Genomic DNA, 21,980 nt, shown 5'->3' on the forward strand with positions numbered 1-21,980 from the left:
GCTAAGTATGTTGACTATTGCACAACTGAGCATGTTTCTTTCAAAAAACAAAAAATAGACGACGTCACAATTTGAGCAACGGGGTTTAATATACAAAGGCATCCTGTGGTTGTGCACTTGCATACTATTGACCCAAGCAAATCTAGGTAACATAGTTTACAGGCTTAAGATAATAGTCTAACAGTTTGTTTGGCACACTGTGAAACCACTTTCATGATCAAAATTATGCTAAATATGTAAACAGAAACCTTTGGTTTTGTCAGCTCAGTGATAACGCATAACTTCTTAAAATAAATGTAGTATAATATAAGCTGTAGGACTGGTTAATGGAAGTAATTGGAACAGTATGGCAGTGCATAGTGATGCAAAGCTTGCCAGTAATAATTTGTAATATGTTACAAATTATAAGTTTTTAACAAATGAAAACAAATCACTTTATTATTTTATGACAAATTCACAATGCAGCATAATGTGACCACCAAAAGGTCGTGTGCTGAAAATACATTTTACGTTAGAAGTTCCCCAGAAATTAAAATAAAAACAACCAGCTTAATTAAATATACAATATAAAGTGTTTCACCAGAGTGGTGAAGTAGCAGAATAGATAAAAGCATTATTCTGTGATTCCTAATTTATGTTAGTGGATGGAATCATGTATAGGCAGGGTTGCCATACCGTCCTTATTTCTAAGAAATGTCCTTATTTTCACTTTCGTCCTTATTTTTAGGGCGGAGGTTCGTATTTTGGGCATTTTGTCACCTTTACGATACCATTTTGTACCAAAGAGATACCAAAATTATGAACATGCAGATAGTGTCTTGTTTTTTTTTTTTTTTTTTTTTTAGGAACACTGGTTGCTTTCTCCTGTTGTACACTGTTTAAGGTGGTATTCGTCTTTCATTTTCTAGTCGTCCTTATTTTTCAGTTGAGACTGATGGCAACCCTGTGTATAGGTCAAGCTACCAAAAAAGATTTTGATTAGGGACTTTTTCCATTTCGGATAATAACAACAAGAAGGAAAAAACATTTCGGAACACCATGTTAATGTCCCAACTACAAAACTACTGTATCTTCATTTTATTCTTTACAAAAAAATGCATTCTGCAAGGTCTATCGAATATTTTCCGCATTTTTTCCTTTTCTTATACAAATATGCGGAGTTGAAGTGATTAAATCCACAAGCGAAATATTTTGTTATTCGGTCTTACTGGCAATATTGTACAAAGTAAAAATCACTTTGTGCGAAAAACTATTCATATAAATGATGTTGCAATATCTTTATGCTTTCAAAAATCGCAAAAAGTATTGTTCAGATTAAATTTACTTATTTACTACAATTTACAATCCAACTTCGCATAAAAGCGTTGTAACGATTGCATTGCAGATTGCAGTGATTTTAGATTGACGTCACATTATATTCTTCTACTGCTTTGAGTCTACATGCTTTGGGGAGATTTAAAAATGTCGATGATTGACATGATCATCATTAAAATAGAAAGACTTGTTGTGATGTGGTACTATTTTGATACTTTAGTCGTTATTCCGCTGTCATTGTTTATTAGGCTGGTGGGTAATACACTGTGCGAAAGAAAGTACGGAAAAAGCTTATGACTAGAAGTCTCACTTGGCCATCGTTAACGGCGTCCAGGCCTAACCTTAACCTTGCAAGAGCAGAAACTGCAGGATTTGGGACGCAAGTTTTTCGTCATAATGAGTTTTCCATGCAGGCTAAAAAGTTTGCAAACGGAAAGGCTGATATGCATTCATCAATCACCACCAAACTTTTAGGTTTCAACCACCTTGTGTTTTACGCTAGGCTAGAGTTATTTGATCACTGTTATGGCCTATAGGTCAGGTTGCTATTGCGCACCTAAGAGCGCACTTCCATTGCGTCTGAGCATTTTGCGCAAGACACTTGTCATTCTTGGAAGTTTGGCAAATCCAAGATTTTGCTGAAAACGGCTATACTCTGCAGTCTGGGCTGACTGGAAAGTATGGCAGTTTTTGAAGGGAAATTGCACAAAAACTTTTACGCTACAACGTTCACTTAAGGCTGAATTCTTTGTTTATTCGTTATAAATTGAAATTCCAACCAGCAGTTTAATCTTTTTTACTTAGGTTATTAGACCCAGGTTGGAAAGTATGCTGTTTCTGGGTGAGAATTCGTGTTTATAATTAAGTTGAAACAATTTTTAGCACATTTATTCGGTGCATTGAACGAAACTTCCCAATCTAGTTGTGTAAATGACATCACAATTTCGGTATCAGGGGAATTGTATGCAATTGCGTCACGTGTTTGTGCACTAGACCTGTCAACTTAAACTATGTTGGGTTTGATTGAAATGAGATTTAGATTAGAAGGAAGATTTAGGTTAATAAAATATAATATTTAAGTCAGATTAGCAAGAAACTATGATATATAGCTTGGAATGTACAATTTTTTCCATTGAAACAGTAACTAATGTATGAAATTTTTCCAAAAATCACTAATTAAGTTTGTTAGTGTCACTTTTTTAATGAATTTTTGTAGGCAAAATTGACAACTTATATTTATACATGCCAAATTTTAAGTGAACAGACAGCTATCATATCTTTAACTTTCTTTTTAATCACTTCAGTCAAGAGACTATATTGCACTGTAAAAACTCCCATAAAATCCCTATCTTTATTCTTTACTACCTGCCTCTTAACTACTACCTGGACTGTACTTCTGAAAATTAAGACCATCTCTGACAATCTCACATGAAGAAAACCTGGTTTTCTCATAGCATTACATGAAAATGAAGACGTTGCCAGCTGTGTGATATGTAGCAACTCTTGTACTGCTACTACTATATGCAACGCATTCATATTTAAATGCCAAGCTCCCTTACTTCTCAGAGGAGTGAATTAGAATTAGTTAGGCTAATCTTTTTTCGGTGTAGTTAGCTGGTGGCAGGCGAGTCCAATGTCAAGGTCGACTCCATCCGTTCCATTTTTAATCTTTTCAGATACTCATTCGAAACAGTGTCTTATCTCCACTCATAAGCCTGGAAACAACTGTTTCTTGTTTTTCTGTTCATTATTTTTCTAAGTGAGGTATTAAGCTAGCCCATTTAGTGTATTGTACAATATCGCTTATTTTTTTGTCATTGACTCCGCATAGAGAGAATTGCAATACCAACCATTATAGTACACTAAAGCAAACCTGCGCAACAAAAGTTTGCTTCTGCACCACCATAATCGTGGTAAAAACTGTTATATTCTGCAGTCAAGGACTTAGAAATAAAACAATAAAATAAAAGGTTTTGGCGCCCGAGCGAAGATTCAAGTCTTAGTGATAATTCATGACAGTTGAAAAGTAAAATTGTTTTTATAGATATATAAATTTTTTTTTAAAGTAAAGTGCAGATCTATATACAGTCGAAATCGGTTAAAGGCATAAATCGCTTTATAGCATAGCATTGCATAATCCCAAACCATTCCCATTCACTTGTGAAGAAAATTCAACGGTTAATCGCATAACGGTTAATCGTATAAATCGGTTAATCGAATAGGAATTCTTGATTGATTTGTAGACTTGTATCACTTAACCGCATATTTCCTTTGATGAAGTGTTAAGTTGCTTAAGATTATCCTCACCAATAAACAAAAATCATCGCAAGATCTCCCATAACCCGCAGCGATTAAATACACGGCAAGACACTGAAGACAGCAGTTGTGAATTAAAGACAGCTGTGATTAAATTCACCGCAAGGCTGAAGGCTATAGAGACAGTAGCACGTAAATAATTTGAACAATAAAGTAAAACTTCACGAAAAAAGGCCTTTTCTACAGTGATTATGAACCACAAAACTACGTTTCATTTAAGGATTGTTACGGATCGTTACATCACAATAGAACAACAAGACTAATTTTTATTTAAGGATTGTTACGTCGCAAAGCGCAACCTTCCGTTTTTGTTTTGTGTTTTTTTTGTGTCGAAATCGAAAAGAAGGAAGCTCACTCGTTGCGTCATAATGCATTGTGTCATTCCAAAAATCGGCGGAGGAGCAAGAATGCGTGCGCCGGTGTTTAAAAGAGAATAGCGGAGAAAATGTAGGTGAAAAACGCATACATCGGTTAATCGCATAAAAAAGCTTGGCAAATTGACTATTTATATACCGTAAAACCTCTATTTCACCGCCATGGCGCTCTATTTTTCAACTCTTGTTTAAAAGTGGCATTCTATTAGAGGTGACGTTCAATTAGAGGTTGGCGCTCTATTTTTCGACTAGCTGGTCAGAATTTTGAAATAAAGTTTATTAATGAAAAGAAAAAACACCAAACACATTTACCGGTATATACTAAAAGTGGTGTTCTATTAGAGGTGGCGTTCAATTAGAGGGAGGCGCTCTATTTTTCAACTCTTGTTTAAAAGTGGCGTTCTATTAGAGGTGGTGTTCAAATAGAGGTGGCGCTCAAATAGAGGTTTTACGGTATATCAATTTATATACTTTGCAAAGACAACTTTGCAATCACTACTAATATCACTTTTATCTAAATATAATTTTCTTAAAGCTATCATTTAGTTTGCTATTAGAATTACAAAACCACAATAGACTGAAATCAATGTATTATGCAAGACAAATGTTTAAACAATATACAATATGTAGTAGTTATACTGTAAATCCGTAATATAGGAGAAGAAATTACCATACTTTATTAAAAAAAAATGCCAGTGGATACAAAATTTCAAGGGTTTATAATATATCTTAAAACTCTATTGACCTAGAAAGCTATATTTTTTGTTTTTTTTTCGGATTCTTTATAACAGAAGTAAAACAAAAAAATCTTAGATGTAAGAGTGTATATTTTCATTTTTTCTGGTTGATTTTGTATGAAATGACCCTCACTATACCCGAGTATGCATAGTAAACGCACCTTAAGTGTGTTACTCTATACTCCAAGGTATCTTGTGAAAAAACAATGTTGAGGGTACCTTCAGTTGGAAAAACTATAGTTGCAACTTGCAAAATAAGTGGTGCATGTTCACAATTTTTGGTGTAACACGACGAGACAAGATTCCAGTAAATGTCAAGTGACATAAGGTTCATCAGAGTTTTGTAGTTAAATATTTCCAAAGTCAATTCACACAAAAAAGCAAAGTGTGACACACACAATATATGCATCCATGAAACTTGATGTATTTATTCAAATAGGAGCTGCACCTGCTATTCTTAAAACATTTTGTGCAGTGTCTCAACAAGAGTGGCTCCTATTTCTTTTCAGTAATAAATCTATTTGACAAGATTCTATATTAGGGTGTATCTTAAAAATGATTTTAGGATTTTTTATGATCCGCCCCTACAAACTGTTTTCAATGTCATTAAACCATTTCCTTGTTTGCTTCTCTTATAAAAAGGGGACAGTGTTTTCTGATTTTCCTTTTCTTTTGAAATAATTAATTAATGGAAGATTAAATTTTGTGTATCAATTTTAGAGGCAAACAAAGAATTGGTTGAAAGGCTAAACCATGTTTGGAAACTAGCCTCATTGATAACCATCATGGTAATGTTTCAACAGGTTGAAACGTTTACAGTTTGGCTAAATAAATCGTTCAACAGAAAATCATGGGAAATTCTGAAAGTACCTGCTGTGAAATATCAAAACAAGAGGAGGATCTATCCCCCAGTGTGGACAAAGGCGAGCATGAATTAGTTTATTCAGGTGATCCTCGATCTCCTACAGCAGAAATATGTAGAACACCAATCAGCTGTCTTCAAGAGAATAAAGAAGAGCCCAGTCTTGTGTCTACAGTTGAAGTAAACAATCAAGCATGTAAAGACACTACAAAAACAGATCATTCTGAATCTTTACTACAAACCCCAAAGGTTGTCAATGACACAGTTTCTAATTGCATCGGTTCAGACATACTTGATCCTCGTTCCCCTTCTGAAGGAATTACTAGAACCCCATTACGATTGCCTGACAAAGTGAATGAAGAGAGAACTCTCATTGATCCAAGATCGCCAACAGTTGGGATTGACAGGACACCTATATCTGCCAAAGAGCAACCTAAATCTGACAATAACACAGCTAGTGCAGTAAGCCGTGATTTACATGACCCTCGATCTCCAACAACAGAGCTTTCAAGAACACCACTAAAATTATCATATAAAGGTGTGATTTTAAATTGTTATAATGCAAAGCATGTGCATATAATATGGTTTTGATTGTGTCATTTGCTAAGAAATTTACTAGTGTAGTCTAATTTGCCTTTTGATTTTTTTAAACATTTGCTTATTTTTAGAGAATCTGCGACGAACAGTTTTGTTGAGCAATACTTTGATGTCATCACCAGTTGCAGTAGTGGAAAAATCAAAGCTGTTCAAAGTGGACTTGCAGGATGATGTGGTAGATGACAGTATAACCCATGTCACTGTAGGACAAACTAATGATGAAGTGGCGCAGGTGCAGTCCCCAGAAGATATAAATTTTGCTGCTCACTTAAATCTTAGCTCTTCAAGCAGTTCAAATATATCTATGTCTAGTGTTGCTGTAAACTGTGGAAGCGAATGCCCTAGCATTAACACAACTGACTTCAATGAGGCTGAGGATTGTGAAATAGACTTAATGGATGCAGTTAATTTGGTTGAAAACAATGAAGATTCTATATTAGCAGAAACAGCCGTAATACACAACTCTGTGACTTGTAAAGATAATGTAATTGCTTGCCAAGATGTCAATGGCACTGGTCATGCATTTGTAGTAGCAGCTGGATCAGTATCGCATCAAGATGCTTCACAGAAAGATGCTATACTTTTATCAACATTTTCATCAGAAACCAATGAGAATTGTCAAGAAACTGCAGAAGAGTTTCTATCAACAAGACCTAGTATCACAACTGACAACTCTGAATTACCTGTACAAGCAAATATAAATAGTGAAGAAGATTTAGTAACAGAAGATAGACCTGGTCACTTATCTAATCAAAAGCTGTCAGATACTAAAAATGTCAATCAACTCAACCTGCCTCTAGGTGAATGCAATCCTAATGCTGTCCAAACATTGCTTACAGATAATGACAAATGCAAAGGTATTGCTTCTCCATCTGACATCAGTCAACCAGACAACAGTGAAATAAAACTCTTGAAAGACGAAAATGTGCTCCATAGAAATAATTTAAAATTAAAGAATTCTGCCAATAAAGCAAACCAAAATGAAGTGCCAAATACAAAATTAAAGAAAAGGTCTCAGATTCCATCAGTTATAAAAGGTAAAGATGCATGTAATTAATGATAAATTGGAAGTCGTAATCATAATATTTGTGGTCTATACTGTAGTATATAACAAAATTATTATGTACATTACATAAGACCTGTCCATTTTAGGTGTTCCAGGACATCATAAGTTGTTAAGTGCTGGATCAAAGACTTCGCTTTTTTTACAAATTGCCGCAGATGAACAAACAAATGTACTTTCTGCAGCCATTCAAGGTGAAAATCAGCCCCTTCAAAAACCAAAGCAGAAAATCCATAATAATACTCAAATTACCAAGTCATTTCGATCACCTTTAGCTGTCCTGGGTCATAGTAATTCTCCAGAACCCAAGCAGGTAAACAGTTTTATAATTATTATTCTGTTTTTTGTCACTTCTCTTCCCTCTTTTACCTAAAAAGTTGTTTCAATGTAATTTATGTTACTCATTTCTTTTAGTATGGACGTAAACGGAAAATAATTCACCACATTTTTAGGGTTTTGGTTCCGGGGAGAGGAGAAATTTAAAAGAAAATCTACGAAATACAAGCAAAGTGCCACGCTACAGAGGCACATTGGTGACTAGGTCCCACTCTGTCAGCCTTGCTTTAGAAGAAAATAAATGTCACAGGTCTCTTGATGTCAACTCACTAAGCAGGCATGCTTCGCTGTCAGGAAGTGGAAAAGAAAATTAAACTTGAGCTTTTTCCAGCTAACCACACAATTGCCAAAATTAACTCCAGTGTGCAGTGGTATGGCGGATCCTGCTCTGAAATAAATATGCTTGTGCAATAACCGTATTTGTTAATTAGTAACTTAACTATGTTGTGTGTGTCCATGGGGTGGAGATTGAGGTAACATTGTTAGATGGTAAACTGCCTATGAATGATGGTAAACTGCTTGTGAATGTGTAATTTAACCTTATATACTCTCATAGCCTTCTGATATCAAAATAGTAAAATCCAATTACATTGTGTTATAGCCAAGTGTTTCATTTAGCTATAACTGCTTTGTTCTAGATGTTAGTTGTACTTTCAGGAAAAGAATTATGTAATGTTGAATGTGTGACGAAAACAAATGACCGAAAGTCGCAGAAATGTTAATTTTGGTTATGTATTATTATTTTGTGTAGACCTTACATATTGAATAGAGTTGTTTGCGATTGACTAAACTGTGCATGCTTCTCACTTTGTAATAATAAACTGCATTGATCACAGCTTTGCATGAAACATTGTTTTTGAAGTAACGGTATGTAACCTTTCACATACAGTGTGTGTCATTTTGCCTAATCCTCCATAGTAACACTTTCAGTGAATCTCTGGTCTGCCTAATAAGTGCTCAGCTAAGAACAGACAATTTGAAATAAACGTATACAGGAATTACTAATGTCAAGTAAAAATAAACAGAAGTTATGCTAATCAAAGGTGATCGCTTGAAATTGACTGTGACATGCCAGAGGAGGTGACTACGAACAAAGCAGTAAAAATATTTCACATATAATATGTTCAATTCAAAATAATGTGTTCATGGTACATCACATTAGTATGAAATACACAATTTGAGTTGCAACAAATTGGCAAAAAAATTACAACAATAAATGTATCCTAAATACTGATGGTAAAGAATTTTTAAAAACATAAAAAGCAGTGAAACGCAATGAATATCTAAAAATAAAAATCCAAGCAAATTTCTCTTTTCAGCACCACATGTTCAAATATCAGTAACGTAATAATCATCTACAATTCAAAAACAAAGCATTGTTGGCAAATCATATAATAATGTTTCAGAAAAGGTTACAAATTTAAGCAAATATGTAATTTCTGAAAAGGGGGACATAGTGAGATGATGGATGACATCATTTAGAAATAATATGGAAGGTTAGAAAAACGAGTCAAAGTGAAAAAATTTCAGTTGTGTTGTGATGGCTTTCCCACTGTATAACCCTTCCAGCGCTGAAAAACCTGTTGAAATATGGGATCATCTGAAATTGATGACATGAGGGCCAACTGGTCAAGATGTGTAACATGGTAATCCCATCGTGCAATTTTTGGTTGAATTTTTAAAATAAAATGACGAAGATCATAAAATGTCCTTGTTCCTCCATCGTAAAGAGGAAGCATAGCTTTCAAAGAGGTCATACCATCTTGAAAAAGCTTAGAAGCTTGACTGTATACTTTAGGAAGGTTTACACCTAACCTCTCAAATTGAGTAACTGTGTCTGCAGGAAGGTTCTCACTTCCCATTCCAAACTGATCCTCCAACAAAGATTTGAAGTCGTATAATCCAATGAGAGAATAAATAAAGCCATTCAAAACAAAAGAGGAAGGAGAGGTTGGATACTCTTCATACCACACATATTTTCCCATAAACATAGCTTGCACACCACCCTTGTTAGAAGGAAGTGTGAATGGTAGCAATCCCAGAGCAAGGGTTTTTAGGTAAGATTCATTTTTGTAAACATAGTATGCTCTGGACAAAAGAGACAATGCCTGGCCCTGTCCCATTGCTGAGAGCCAACCGGGAGGAATAGGGTCATAACCTGGAAGCACTCTCTCAATGTCATTCTTCCATCCACCAGATTCAGGATCCTGATTTTTTACAATCCAATCGCTGGCAGCTTGAAATTGTGACATGTGCTGACTTGTGGAAACAGTGATGTTATCGATAAACCCAGATCCGCGAACAATAAGGCAAGTTACCTAGGATTTTGGAAACAAAATGGTTTGAATATAAAGAACAAACAAAAATGGCTTGGAGATTTTTTTAATTTTTGAACAGAACGGCTGAAACATATATTCTACCTTTGTAATAGATGTTTTGACCTTCTTTTTCTTCGTACTGGACAAACCAATTCCTTTTCTCAAATCAGTAACAAGATCACGAGCAATATGTCTCCATGATTGCGTTGCACCGATGCCATAAAAGATATTTGATCGGTGATCGAAGTCAAGCAACAAACTGCAAATTAAATGTATTGCAAATGTTTTTGCCATATCAAAATCAACAAAAGTGACATTCAGAAGTAAAGCACATACAATGGGATCTCATTGCTATACACCATTTTCTCTAGAGAATTCTTTGGGGATAAGTGAGGTTTTCAGAATAACAAAATGAAATAAAATGTACGTAAATAGGAGAAAAAACGTTCCATAACAGTGAGATGTTTGGGTTAATATGTGGTGAATAACAAAATCCCAGTATATATTCTAAAAACATAACTTTTTATTCAGCTACAGTTGTTATAAAAACTTTTCAGCAATACTTGTTTGTTATGTAATGTATGGTGTATTGCTTTGCTTTGTCATTGGTATCCACCATCACTGATATGGATCCATTTCCAACAAATCTAATATCGAATGACAGAACACGCTCAACCGTATTACCAATATGCAGGGTGAGTCCGCTTCCCAAAGGTATTGAATCTGTTTTCAAAATCATTTAAATTGAAAACTACGAGCCCTTAACAAACTTATTTAGGCAAACAAGTGTGTGGTACCTGGTGTGGTAAATTTGACAACCTTGTTCCTAATTAATGGGTCGTCAACATATTGAGTGATGCATTGTTTATTAGATTGCTTCCAAACAGGCTGCAAAGAGACCAGGAGTGAATACAAAAAGCATGATTTGGCAAAAATAAAAATATGCATTATCATTATATAATACACTTATAAAGTATTATACACTTATAGTTCTATTAGCACAGGCATTAAAATGAAAGCAATAATCTCTACAGCAGCTGCATGAGGCATCTACATTTCTATCATAGCTCTGCAAAGTCCTGTTTTAGATTGGGGTTTTCTCATCTTATCTAATGTTGTTGAACTGATAATGAACCAGAATATTTAAATGTTATGGCACAAATCACTATCAAACAATCAACAAACAACAAATTAAACACAAACATAATTAGTCTATGTTTTTGAAAAAATGATTTAAGCATCAGTAAAATCATTAGAACACAAATTTTTTTGCTAGATCTAAATCACAACCTGATTTCTCTTAAATATTTTCAAATAAGATACTTTTAACTACAGACCTGTATGGTGTCAGCATCTTCATAAACGGTTTCTTGGGGTAACTTTTGCACAAGATTTTTACAGTAATGACTTAAGCCATATTGACAGATTTGAATTCCATAAAAATAACCATGTTTACCCCATTGCGAAGAGAGTGGAACGCCTTTCAAAATTTATCAAACAAAGAATTGTGAATTGAGCATAAACAGTATTTCAGCAGTACTTTGTTGTATGCATACAGTTGTTATCTCTCATTTCTGTATACACAATTATGCATTAGTAAACTATGCACATATATAAACTTTGTGCATTTCACATTTTTCACAGATATGCTTCTTCCTATCAAAGCACCACATTATTCAGTGAATACCTTCAATTCCAGATACACACTTTACCCTGTCACGAACTTCCACATTATATGTATCAAAGCTCATTAACATACCATGGTATGTATATGGTGTTGGCAATTCATTAATAACCTGTAAATAAAACAGCGAATTATTCTAATAAAACGGCTCAAGAGCATTTTCTGTATAATGAAATACAAGACTGTGCAATATTAAGGCTAATTCACTTAACATATATGAAAACAATCACAGTTTTTCGTTTTTGAGCACCGGTATATTCTGATAACAAATATGTGTAGAACTAAATAGTAGAAAGTAAAAACTTTGTATTGAATTATACAAACCTTTCCATAACTGTGAGAAAATTCGAATCGATCATAACCATCATAATGCTTCATTGCCCCATATACCTCAAAATATTTCTCAATAAAACTAAAAGGCATGTACACAATTTCATCTTTGTCAGTTGTTTTGAGACACTGCACAGGGTAATCATCGTTTATCAGACATTCTAATGGAGCAACTGGTGGTGGGTTAGCATCCTGATTGGGAGGTTCATCCGGTAGAACTTTCTGGGGATTAAGTTGATTTTGCTCACTTAACCATTGCTTTTTCAATTGCTCCTGTACTTCAGGAGGTATGTCGTAAAGCGATCTGATGTTAGTATCACATTCAACAACACTGTCGTCTTTTTGTATCAAGAGAAGTACAAGAAGGATTAAAATTAAGGCAGCTAGAATTGCATATTTTTTAAATGCAAACAGACTTCTCAGATAGCGTAAGGTCTGCCACAGCATCTTACTTTGCATGGAGGACAAAGCATCACAGATTAATATGTTTCCATGTTTTTAACATTCATCCATCCGGTAAACGTAATCAGTCAATAAAAAATGTAAGAAAAAGTATATACCTTTTAAAATATTAATAAGAAAATTTTATCAGAAAAGACTAGCTTGTAAATTTTTATCTCAAGTAGCCAACTAATAAACAACAATTGAAATTAATTAATAAATTACTAATTAACTAAATTAATAATGGATGAAATAAAAACTACAATATTTATATCACAATATAACAACTCTTAACAATAAAAATCAGAATAAAGTGACATTACAGCAACATGGTAACAAATCTCTATTTAACAAAAAGTAAAAGCATGTTAATAATGAAACTAGTTTGTAGAAAACAAATAATAACTGAAGCAATCAAAACTGATTATCATTATTTTCAAGCTCTTCATCAGGGCAGCAATAATATTCAACAAAACAAATCTGGCCATTTTCATTCTTAATCATATACTGCAGGGATAGGAAACCACGATGGTCCATTCTTACACAAACTTTTGTAGCAAGATTTACAGCTTTGACTGAAGGTTTCAAGAGACTTAGCCTGTATCGGTTTGACTGAGTTTGATTACATTCAAAAAACTCAACCATGTCAGATGTGTTTGGGATATCATGATGTGACTGGCCAAGTGTTCCGAACGTAGACAACCTAAAAAAAGGATGATCTGGAGACATGGTTATTTGCAAAACTTCACTTGTCACATCTAATTCATTAAATGCTTCTTTCAAACATTCAGCTTTCATAATGACTTTGTTAATTACATTTGCTGCGGAAAACTCAAAGTCCAGTGTTTGATCTGGTTCCTGCGTTTTAATACTACAGCCAGTTACAGCACCATCTTCTTCAAGAGTTATTACAAGAGGAGTTCCGTAACCGTTATACATCATTCTCATGGCAGTAACTGATGGTGGGTTGCTTCCAAATATGCTCAAACATTCTTGCAAGATGTCAAGATTAATACAGAATGTAATGGAATCTTCACGAATAATATAATCTTGAAAAACTTGGGCTTGAATAAATGCATTGGCTTGAATGCATTTAGCATCTTCAACGGTAACCTTCATTCCATTTTCAGTAACAAACACGGTGGCAGTGTCTTTGAAATGAATTGCTTTCAAAATATGTGACAAATTTCTCGCATTATTCATGTTTGCATTGAAGGCATACCTTTCCTCTTCATTTTGAGTTAGCAAAACCATGTTAGTTCCGAAAAAAAGCTAAACAAAACGAGTTTCAGAATCAGTGCTATTTATACATATACTGTAAGGCCTATATGGCATGCTACCTGATACACATAGGCTTATTATGCTAAACTTCAAAGTAAAAACAACATTCATTAAAATAGAACTAAAAAAACATCTGCCAGGTGGCCAGGGTGGTCATGTCAATAGATACATCAGAGTAAGTATTAGAAAGCTAAAATTAACAACGCAATTGTGAAAGTAAACGTAAGCTAAAAGAAAGTTTACAAATGCGTAGAGGTACCCATGTGTGATATGCCTCACAGTAATTTGGTTACTTACCTATTAATGATAAACAAATGCAGGATTTATAAAACTTTGCACACATAGTGACATACATTAGTACATGCCGGACTTGGACTTGTGCATGCTATATTTCTTGTAAAAATCAGATATTTTTACCAATCCAGAAAAAAAACAACAATAGTCTGAATGTCAATATTAAAGTTACCTTTGTTTTGCAGATTACTACATCTACAATGGGTTATAATTATGTGTGGATAGCAGTATGCCAACAATCTTAATATATACCGGTAGTAAGTAAATGGGTGTATATCATCTGAGTGACAGTTCATTTGAGTGACAGTATTTGAGTGACATAATTATGACATAAATTATTCATTCGAGTGACATAATTAACCCTAGCCCTAACTCATTACTGTAGTTTGAACAGTACCTACCAATGTGTCACTCAGTTGATCAACTGCCTAAGTAAACACAGTCTGACAGTTTAGCCGTTGTTTATTGAATAGGCAAGAGTGACCTCGGTGCATAATTCTTTTTTTCTTCTCTGTGATTTGCTTTAACTGTGCTTTGTAGTACTGATACAATCATTTGATACTGATACAAACCTTTTGGTGGACATAAATATAATTTACAGTAATTCCTGTAACCAGGACAACATTTACAGTGCTGGTAAAATACAAATTTCATCATACAAGTCTTTGGTGTGTGTACAAATCAAGGATTTTCAATATTCTTTTGTAGTGGTGATTTGTTATGTAGTATAGTTTTACTTAAGTTATCAACGTAAATAGATATCTTCTATTTTAACTACTAACTTTATTGGTTTTGTCCATGGATATTTCTACTTTTACTGAAGTAGCAGATTTTTAGGCCAAAGTAACGTATTTCAGAAGGTTTACCAAGTGCTAAAGTAGAAAGTAGCTAGTTAGTGTTTTGGTAAGAAGATAATTTGTAGTATTTTTCATTTAAAATCACTTCTAAACAAAGCTTTGCAATCAACGAAACACAGTCTACAGCTAGACTTTCACGTATTTATTTCAAATTAGCTGTGACCAAGTGCTGACAAAAGCATGTTGTAAACAAGTTAGTTTCATAAAATCATGTATTTCCCTGCAGTTGTATTACTTTTAGCAAGCTCGTGGTATAATTTGTGCTTTTACAACTTTTTCTTTCGATTGATGACTACCTTTTGCTTGAGCCACAGTTTAAAATGATATACTTTCTTCAAAACCTCTTAATTGTAATGGAGGGAATTTGCCCAAGAGTAAAAATAGCTTACTTCTAGTCTTCTACTTTAGTAACTTATGTGGTTGGTTTGACCAGTCATACACTCCCACAAAAATCGTTATGACAACGTTGTTCTCCAATCACTGTATTGTTTATTTTTCGCCATTAACTGTGCATAGCCAAAGTTACGATGCTAACCGTTGTAGATATAGCACAATAAAAACACATGCTCACAAACAGTTAACAGGCAGGAAAAAGTGGCTAAGCTTAAGGGCTTAAAACATGCAACATAGCAATAATGCAATTGTGGTATAAGATGGTAGGTTAGCATAGCCACCAAACCCCAAAAATAATTTATAAGTTTAACTGAATTAAGGCCAAATTAACAAACAACAAACCAAATACACTGTTTGAAGATGTAGGCCTAGAGGACATGTTCCCTAATATTGAAAACACGCATATTAATAGCTGAAATAAATATATAAAGCGACATAGGCCTATATCTTAAGTGCCCAACAAATGGATGTTTACAGAAAACCGCACAAAAGAAACTCCATCCTAGGTAGGCTACAGGAATCCTGTTTCTGTGGCCAGGAGAGGGCACAATATTGAGGCTCACATGTGCACTAAAAGATAGACAGTACGAATCAAATAAAAGTATAATAATGTCAGTGGTGCGAGGCCTGCAACACAAAAAATCTGCGAGGCCCTAATATGTCCAAATTAATTTCAAAACTTTGTGAAATGTAATGCTAAATGCCGCTGTTTACAATTATGTATGAACTGTTATATCGGCAACACGACAAACGTGTTTTTCCTAAAAATCATTGCGGATCTCCGCCCTGCAACTTTTCCACGAACCCCTGGTTGAGAATAACTGCAGTCAATGCTACCATATTGTCATAGGTCTTTTTCATTCTTTTATGTTAAGACGAGGTAGAAGACGGTCTTAGCGCGGGACCCGTAGCAAATGCTACATTGTAAATCCGGCACTAAGCTAATATTCCATCCTGATTTGGATGTGAAAAACCTTGATACCTGTAACCGCCGTGAATTTTAACTGGCAATCAATTGAATTACAGTGACTCATTGTGCTGTCTGTTCGTACAGCAAATGAATAGAAATCTTCACAGGAACTCAAGGTTACGTGATGCGCTTCGGATCGGATTCAATGAATATGATAATTAATTTACGCAGTGTTTCCCTAACTTTCTAGTTATGGAACTCCTCAACTCAGGGTCATTAAAATTCTCAAGACAAACGTTATACGATACAACTTTTTATTTCTGTCCTTTGAATAACAACTGTAGAATTTAAGAGTTATAATGCGATTCGCAAAATGCTAGACACACTAGGTAATTATATACTACAGTAGAATTCGCCTATATCGTCAGTTTTTCGTTGGTTCCGGTGAAATTCTTATCTTTTACGTACATTCGAGTTCGCCTATAGCAGGGGCGGGCAACATACGGCCCGCAGACAGTTTTCGGTATTACATGATAATGTGGCCTGCGGCCACAGTCTGACATTCCCTCACTACTTGCTTACTACGTCAAACATAGTGATTGTTAGTTATTTTTTAAGATACTGTTTTTGGTCTCTATGCTTAAAACTTAAAGTTTACATTAAATACGATTTATTCCTCGCATAGGAGGATAAATACACGATTAATGTATTTATTCAGGAATCCGGCCCGCCAAGTACTTCACTTTCTCATATCAAGCCCGCCGATCGAAGAAGTTCCCGCCCCTGGCCTATAGCGATACGTTTTGATCCCAAGAGCATTTTGTTTGTTTATTTTGACAGTTGTACTCTTCTCACTCCGCGACGTTCTCGTATGACGGTTTAGGTTGCCTGGTCGTATTTGACGTAATTATGATGTCACTATAACTTATAACGACGTTTTTGCAAGGAAGTAAATACTGCACTATACCTTACTGTAGTAACGCCATATTGCTGCGCATCAGTACCGTCTGCGTGTGTATTATGTGTAAATACAACTACCATTATTTTTTACTATCTTGTTTGTGTAGTTCTTTGCCTTAGTGTAGGAGAAATCATGAAATTAAGGCAATGCTGGTAAGAGTACAAATTTTACCCTTACAATCCTTTCATTGAACTAAAACTGGAATTTAGGAAAAATTCATATTGATTCTTCTATAATTTTTCAACATACTACTCTTCTTTACTCAAGGGTTTTTTAAATGGCATAAATCTAAAATATGTATGTATACTAGGGTTATGACTAGGAAATTTTTTTTTTGCCTGTAGCAGGAATCAATGAACATTTTGGTATAAATTTAGAAAATTATAATTATTTCGTTCAAATCGTAAAAAATATCCCGCACAAACTGACTTTAATTTTTGACATTGGTCCAAAAGTAAAAAAAAATTACAATTCAAAACTTCATTTTTGCTACAAAATTAATGTTCAAATATTTGTCCTTTTAGCACTTCTGGTAAAGTTCTTCCATCAATTTGACTCCCCTTTCTGCAATTATGTTAGTGCGTGGCCGTGGGTCATCTACAAAAATGTACATCTACATGGACTTATCCAAATTCCAATGGGTTTTAAGGCACTTTAAGGCTGCAGGACATTCGAGCTCAAAGATAGCATCAAATAATCTTTGGTATATTCCATCTTTAAACCTTTTGTTAGAAAACGAGGCTTCCTGCCACACATTTGCAATGAATGAGCATGATATCTCCAGAGTTAATCTCCATCTAGGGATGAGGAAGTAGGCAATCATAGCATAAATGGCTCTTGAATTCCATCTAGCATTGTGTAGAGATGGAAATTTATGCCATTTGATTAGTGGAAATCTACCATTTTCTTTGAAGAAGCGGAATGCTCTGCACAACTCAAAGAGAAACTTGAAATCATCCCTCCATCCTGGGTTTTCAACCATTTCCATCTCAATTTCTGGCTTGTAGGATTGCTGAAAGTTTTCGTAGTGTTTCACCACATCATCTACAAATTTGTAGTTGAGAGTTGGTTTTGTTGAAGACGTTGGATTGAAGAACTATAATACATGCTTTAAGACTCTATCAAGAATATTATGTTGGCAACCAATATACTGTGGTTTATCAAAACCCTTGCTGATCCTTGCATTTTGCAGTTTCACAACAACGCCATTCAGCTGTCCAGTATTAACAGATGTTGTGTCACATATGATCATTTTCAAATTTTTCCATGCATCATATTCATCTAGTAGGTTTTCTAAGCTGCTGAAAATATCTCGACCTGTTCCACTTTCGAATTTTAGAACACCCAGTTTGATTTATCTTGATGGACTTTTTTAGCATACTACCTGATATTCATGTTTGCCAATCTTTTTTCCATCAAAGTGTAAACAGAAATTATTCTCCTCTTTCATAATTTATTTTAATTTTAGCTTTGCATTGTTGTCATCTCTTATAACTGCTCACACAATTTACCAAAAAAAAAATTTCAAAATCTTCGCAATTAAAATTATGTCAGGCAAATTCAAATTAGTCGATATTTATATATATATATATATTACATACATTGAAAACTGGAAAAATTTGGTGCGGGAGATTTTTGTTTAAACAGTCCTAACTTTTGTGAGTTTTCAAATCAGGACATAAAAGTTCATCATTTGTAATTACAGGACACACAAAATTTTAAATTTTTTTTTTAAGTCATAACCCTAATGTATACCCTTACTAAACCATTCCAATAGGGCATTCCTGTTAGCATGTGCTCAAACACAGATGCCAGAGTTGCGTTGTGCTATATTTTAGATTCCTGAGAGCCGTTTTATCCAATTCATAGTGAAATAGCTTTTACAGAAACCTAGTTTGTTCACTGTGTGCTGACCTGTAATGCAAGAACACTGCGCATACCCAATTATGGTAAAACCATTACTATTGAAACAACCTTAGGCAGGCTGCCGTTCACTTCTCTTGCATTACTGACAGTATGATGCCACACAAAACATTAGGTTTGAAATTATAACCAAATTATCAAAACTCAAATGCTTTCGTGTTATCCTGTTTTATGAGTTTTATCATTTGGTCCTACCACTGACACTTGACAAATCAATGAAACCAAAACAGGTTTTAGGTATTTATTGGAGCATCGTCGATCACGCTTCTGAAGTTGCTCTAGTATAAATAACCTGGAAATGGTACAAAGAGTTAATAACAGCCTAAATTTAAACATGTGTCCAATATGCGGTTACAGCTTTTCATCACATACAAATTATTGAAAACTACACTTAAATTAAACACCAAGTTTTCATGAATCATGATTTTGATAATGAAAATAGGTCAAAAATATTAGTACAACATCACAACCTAAAAACACACACAACAAAGATTATATGCCTTACTTGAGAACTGTGTTTGGTGACTTGTTTGATGAGCCCTGAAATTATAAATCAGGTTGTGGTAAAGTAACATGCTAGATTTGTTGGCTGTTAATTTCAATTGGCACTAAAATGATTTACAACATAATAAGGGTCTCAAAGCTTTAAAAGTTAATAATACCGCACACTAACAACTTTTAATTAACATAAAATATTTCATGATACCAATTCAAATCAAAATTGTAACCTTTTCCTAAGAGCTCAATAAGAGCCTTCCGTGCAAGTGAACCACGGATCTTCAGTCTTTCAGACACAACCGCTGGTGTGATGAGCTTATAGTTTGGGACCTACATTTAAAAATGCCAAGTTTACATGTTGGTTTAAGACTGAAAAACAATGTTTTGTCCGTATTTTTACATTTTGGTGGGATTTAAATATTAACCACAATAACTATTATTTTTTGTTTCATTAAAACTATTTTCAGATGTATAAAAACCATAGGCTATAACCAAATACATATAACATTTGTCGACATTGCATTTCTGCTATCAAAGTTTGAATTCTGTATTTGTAAGAACTCTGTCTTTAAATTTTTCCCATCTATCAATTTCTAATGTCCATTAGCCACATGATGTAGCCTCACAGATCAACCAAGTTATGCAACCTTTATGGAAACGTGCAAAACAGATTTAGAGAATATTCAAAAAGTCAACCACCTGCCTGCCCCCAAACATTAATAAATTTAATATATGCAAACACTCACCTCTTTATAAAGCTTATCATATGTTCCTTTGTCAAATAAAACAAGATTGTTTAATTTGTCACGCACTTTTCCTTTGGACCACTTCTTCTTTTTGGCCTTCCCAGAGCCGGATGGTTTGCCGGCTTTCTGGGAAGTTTTACCTCCTTTCTGCTGTTGCTTTGGTGGCTGAAATGCAATAATGGATTAAATAACACAAATAAACAAGCCATAAATTTAACAAACTTTTAGTCAAAAACTAACAAGGAGTTGATCTCAGGTAATCAGAAAAAAGCAACTGGTTATTTTACCGTCAGAAAGCACTTTTTGTAAAAGGTTCAACACGTTAGGAAAAAAATACATACCGTAAATTATCTTAAATAACTATTGAAGTGACTATTTCAGCGGTGTCCATTTAACTTGCAATAACATAATACTATGACCAGTAGATTTCCGCTGAGTGGTTTATTACTATCGTTTTGGACGAGAGAAAAAAAATCCAGTGGCGTAGAAGTTAGTGTTTGGGCCCGTATACTGGGGTTTGGGTTCGAATCCTGTCAATACCTGACTACTTTTTTCGTTCAAGTTTAATTTTGAGGTAATTTGGTCATAAAAGTATAAGTTTCCAAACAAAGTATGTCATTTTAAGTAGAAAACTAGCGTATATTACAATTCGCTGCCCAACTTGTTTAATTTAATCAACAGAAGTATGAGTTTGTGTCAGAGGTAAAGATGGAAGCAAATCGTCAATGTCGTGATACAAGTCACGTAAGCCAAGTCAAATCAATTTCCATTAACACAGTTCAAGTGAAAATCAAGTCACTATTAACGATTCATTTTACACTTTCCGAATCATCAAAACAAAAATATAGGCATAAAATCTGATTTTATCTATCTCTGACAGTTTCGTACATTCAACAAAATTTTCAGTAATTTTTTATCGATTGGAAAGAATTTGTTTTGTGATTCGAGTCAAGTCAACCGACATCTCCACATTAAGACGAAGCTTTAAAGCACTTAAGCACAAATCTAGTCTTTTAAAAAACCTAACTCCATGACTTGAATTGAGTTGAAAGCAAATTAGTTGAGGTAAATTTACATTTAATTATGCCATTTTAGGTTGAAGATTACAATCGAGAAGCTAGTGTACCAAAAACTATGATATGCTGCTGATTCCAACCCAAATACGTTGAGCAAAATAAAGTTATTCTCAGCGTATAACTACAAAATTCATACCATCACATGCAGAATCTAAAATAACACACTTTTAAACTGCCAGGTTTAGTAAAAAGTTCAAGTAATTGCAACTCTTCTGCAGTGTACTCTTTTTCTTTGAATGGAACCAGTCTATGTAATTTCCACAAAATTTTTTAGTTTGGCATGTATCTGTGCTGATCCTGCCATTTTTTTGATTGGTGAATTTTTTAAACATGATCGTATGTTTTTATACCGTATTCTCTTGAATAGAAACCGCGGGTACTATTTTTTATTTTTGAATGTTTTTGCGGCTTCTATTTTTATTACATGAACGTTTTTGTCTTCGAATTGGTGCTCAGTGGGCATTTGAGTATATCTACTATAAGTTCCGGTAACAAGAAAACAGAAACAGTAAGTCCGCTGCAATTTTATTGTCTCCTTTTGTAAAACCGCTAATCCGACAGCTGCTATTATTGCCGCATTTGTGTAAGGCAAACAAAACCAAAAGGAAGTACCGGTAGTGTTGATTTGGTGACAATCAAATTCTGCGCTCTTTTGACAAAAAGGTTTAT

General features: G+C 34.3%; 4 protein-coding genes across 4 annotated transcripts; 1 reads left to right on the forward strand and 3 right to left on the reverse strand.

The window, feature by feature from the left end:
• Positions 1-5,447: 5,447 nt before the first annotated feature.
• Positions 5,448-8,434, forward strand: LOC143461675 (uncharacterized). Its single transcript, XM_076959495.1, has 4 exons — positions 5,448-6,141; positions 6,272-7,237; positions 7,353-7,576; positions 7,716-8,434. The coding sequence occupies exons 1-4, from the start codon at positions 5,592-5,594 to the stop codon at positions 7,911-7,913; spliced, it is 1,938 nt and encodes a 645-aa protein (XP_076815610.1). The 5' UTR covers positions 5,448-5,591; the 3' UTR covers positions 7,914-8,434.
• Positions 8,435-8,581: 147 nt separating this feature from the next.
• On the reverse strand, positions 8,582-12,534 carry LOC143461676 (D-glucuronyl C5-epimerase B-like). Its single transcript, XM_076959496.1, has 7 exons — positions 11,926-12,534; positions 11,605-11,713; positions 11,255-11,397; positions 10,715-10,805; positions 10,481-10,640; positions 10,020-10,176; positions 8,582-9,917 (listed from the first exon to the last, which is right to left on the reverse strand). Exons 1-7 carry the CDS (start codon positions 12,388-12,390, stop codon positions 9,126-9,128), a joined length of 1,917 nt encoding a protein of 638 aa, XP_076815611.1. The 5' UTR covers positions 12,391-12,534; the 3' UTR covers positions 8,582-9,125.
• A 27-nt stretch (positions 12,535-12,561) lies between these two features.
• Positions 12,562-16,256, reverse strand: LOC143461677 (cell cycle checkpoint protein RAD1-like). Its single transcript, XM_076959497.1, has one exon. The coding sequence runs from the start codon at positions 13,624-13,626 to the stop codon at positions 12,787-12,789; it is 840 nt and encodes a 279-aa protein (XP_076815612.1). The 5' UTR covers positions 13,627-16,256; the 3' UTR covers positions 12,562-12,786.
• Positions 16,257-19,218: 2,962 nt separating this feature from the next.
• LOC143462183 (small ribosomal subunit protein eS25-like) lies at positions 19,219-20,415 on the reverse strand (the record flags this gene model as incomplete). Its single annotated transcript, XM_076960238.1, has 4 exons — positions 19,219-19,283; positions 19,497-19,531; positions 19,720-19,819; positions 20,236-20,415. Coding segments are annotated over 4 exons (348 nt in total), but the record flags the coding sequence as incomplete, so codon positions are not given.
• Positions 20,416-21,980: the final 1,565 nt, after the last annotated feature.

This window comes from Clavelina lepadiformis, chromosome 6 (genome assembly GCF_947623445.1).
Source record: "Clavelina lepadiformis chromosome 6, kaClaLepa1.1, whole genome shotgun sequence".
NCBI lineage: Eukaryota > Metazoa > Chordata > Ascidiacea > Aplousobranchia > Clavelinidae > Clavelina > Clavelina lepadiformis.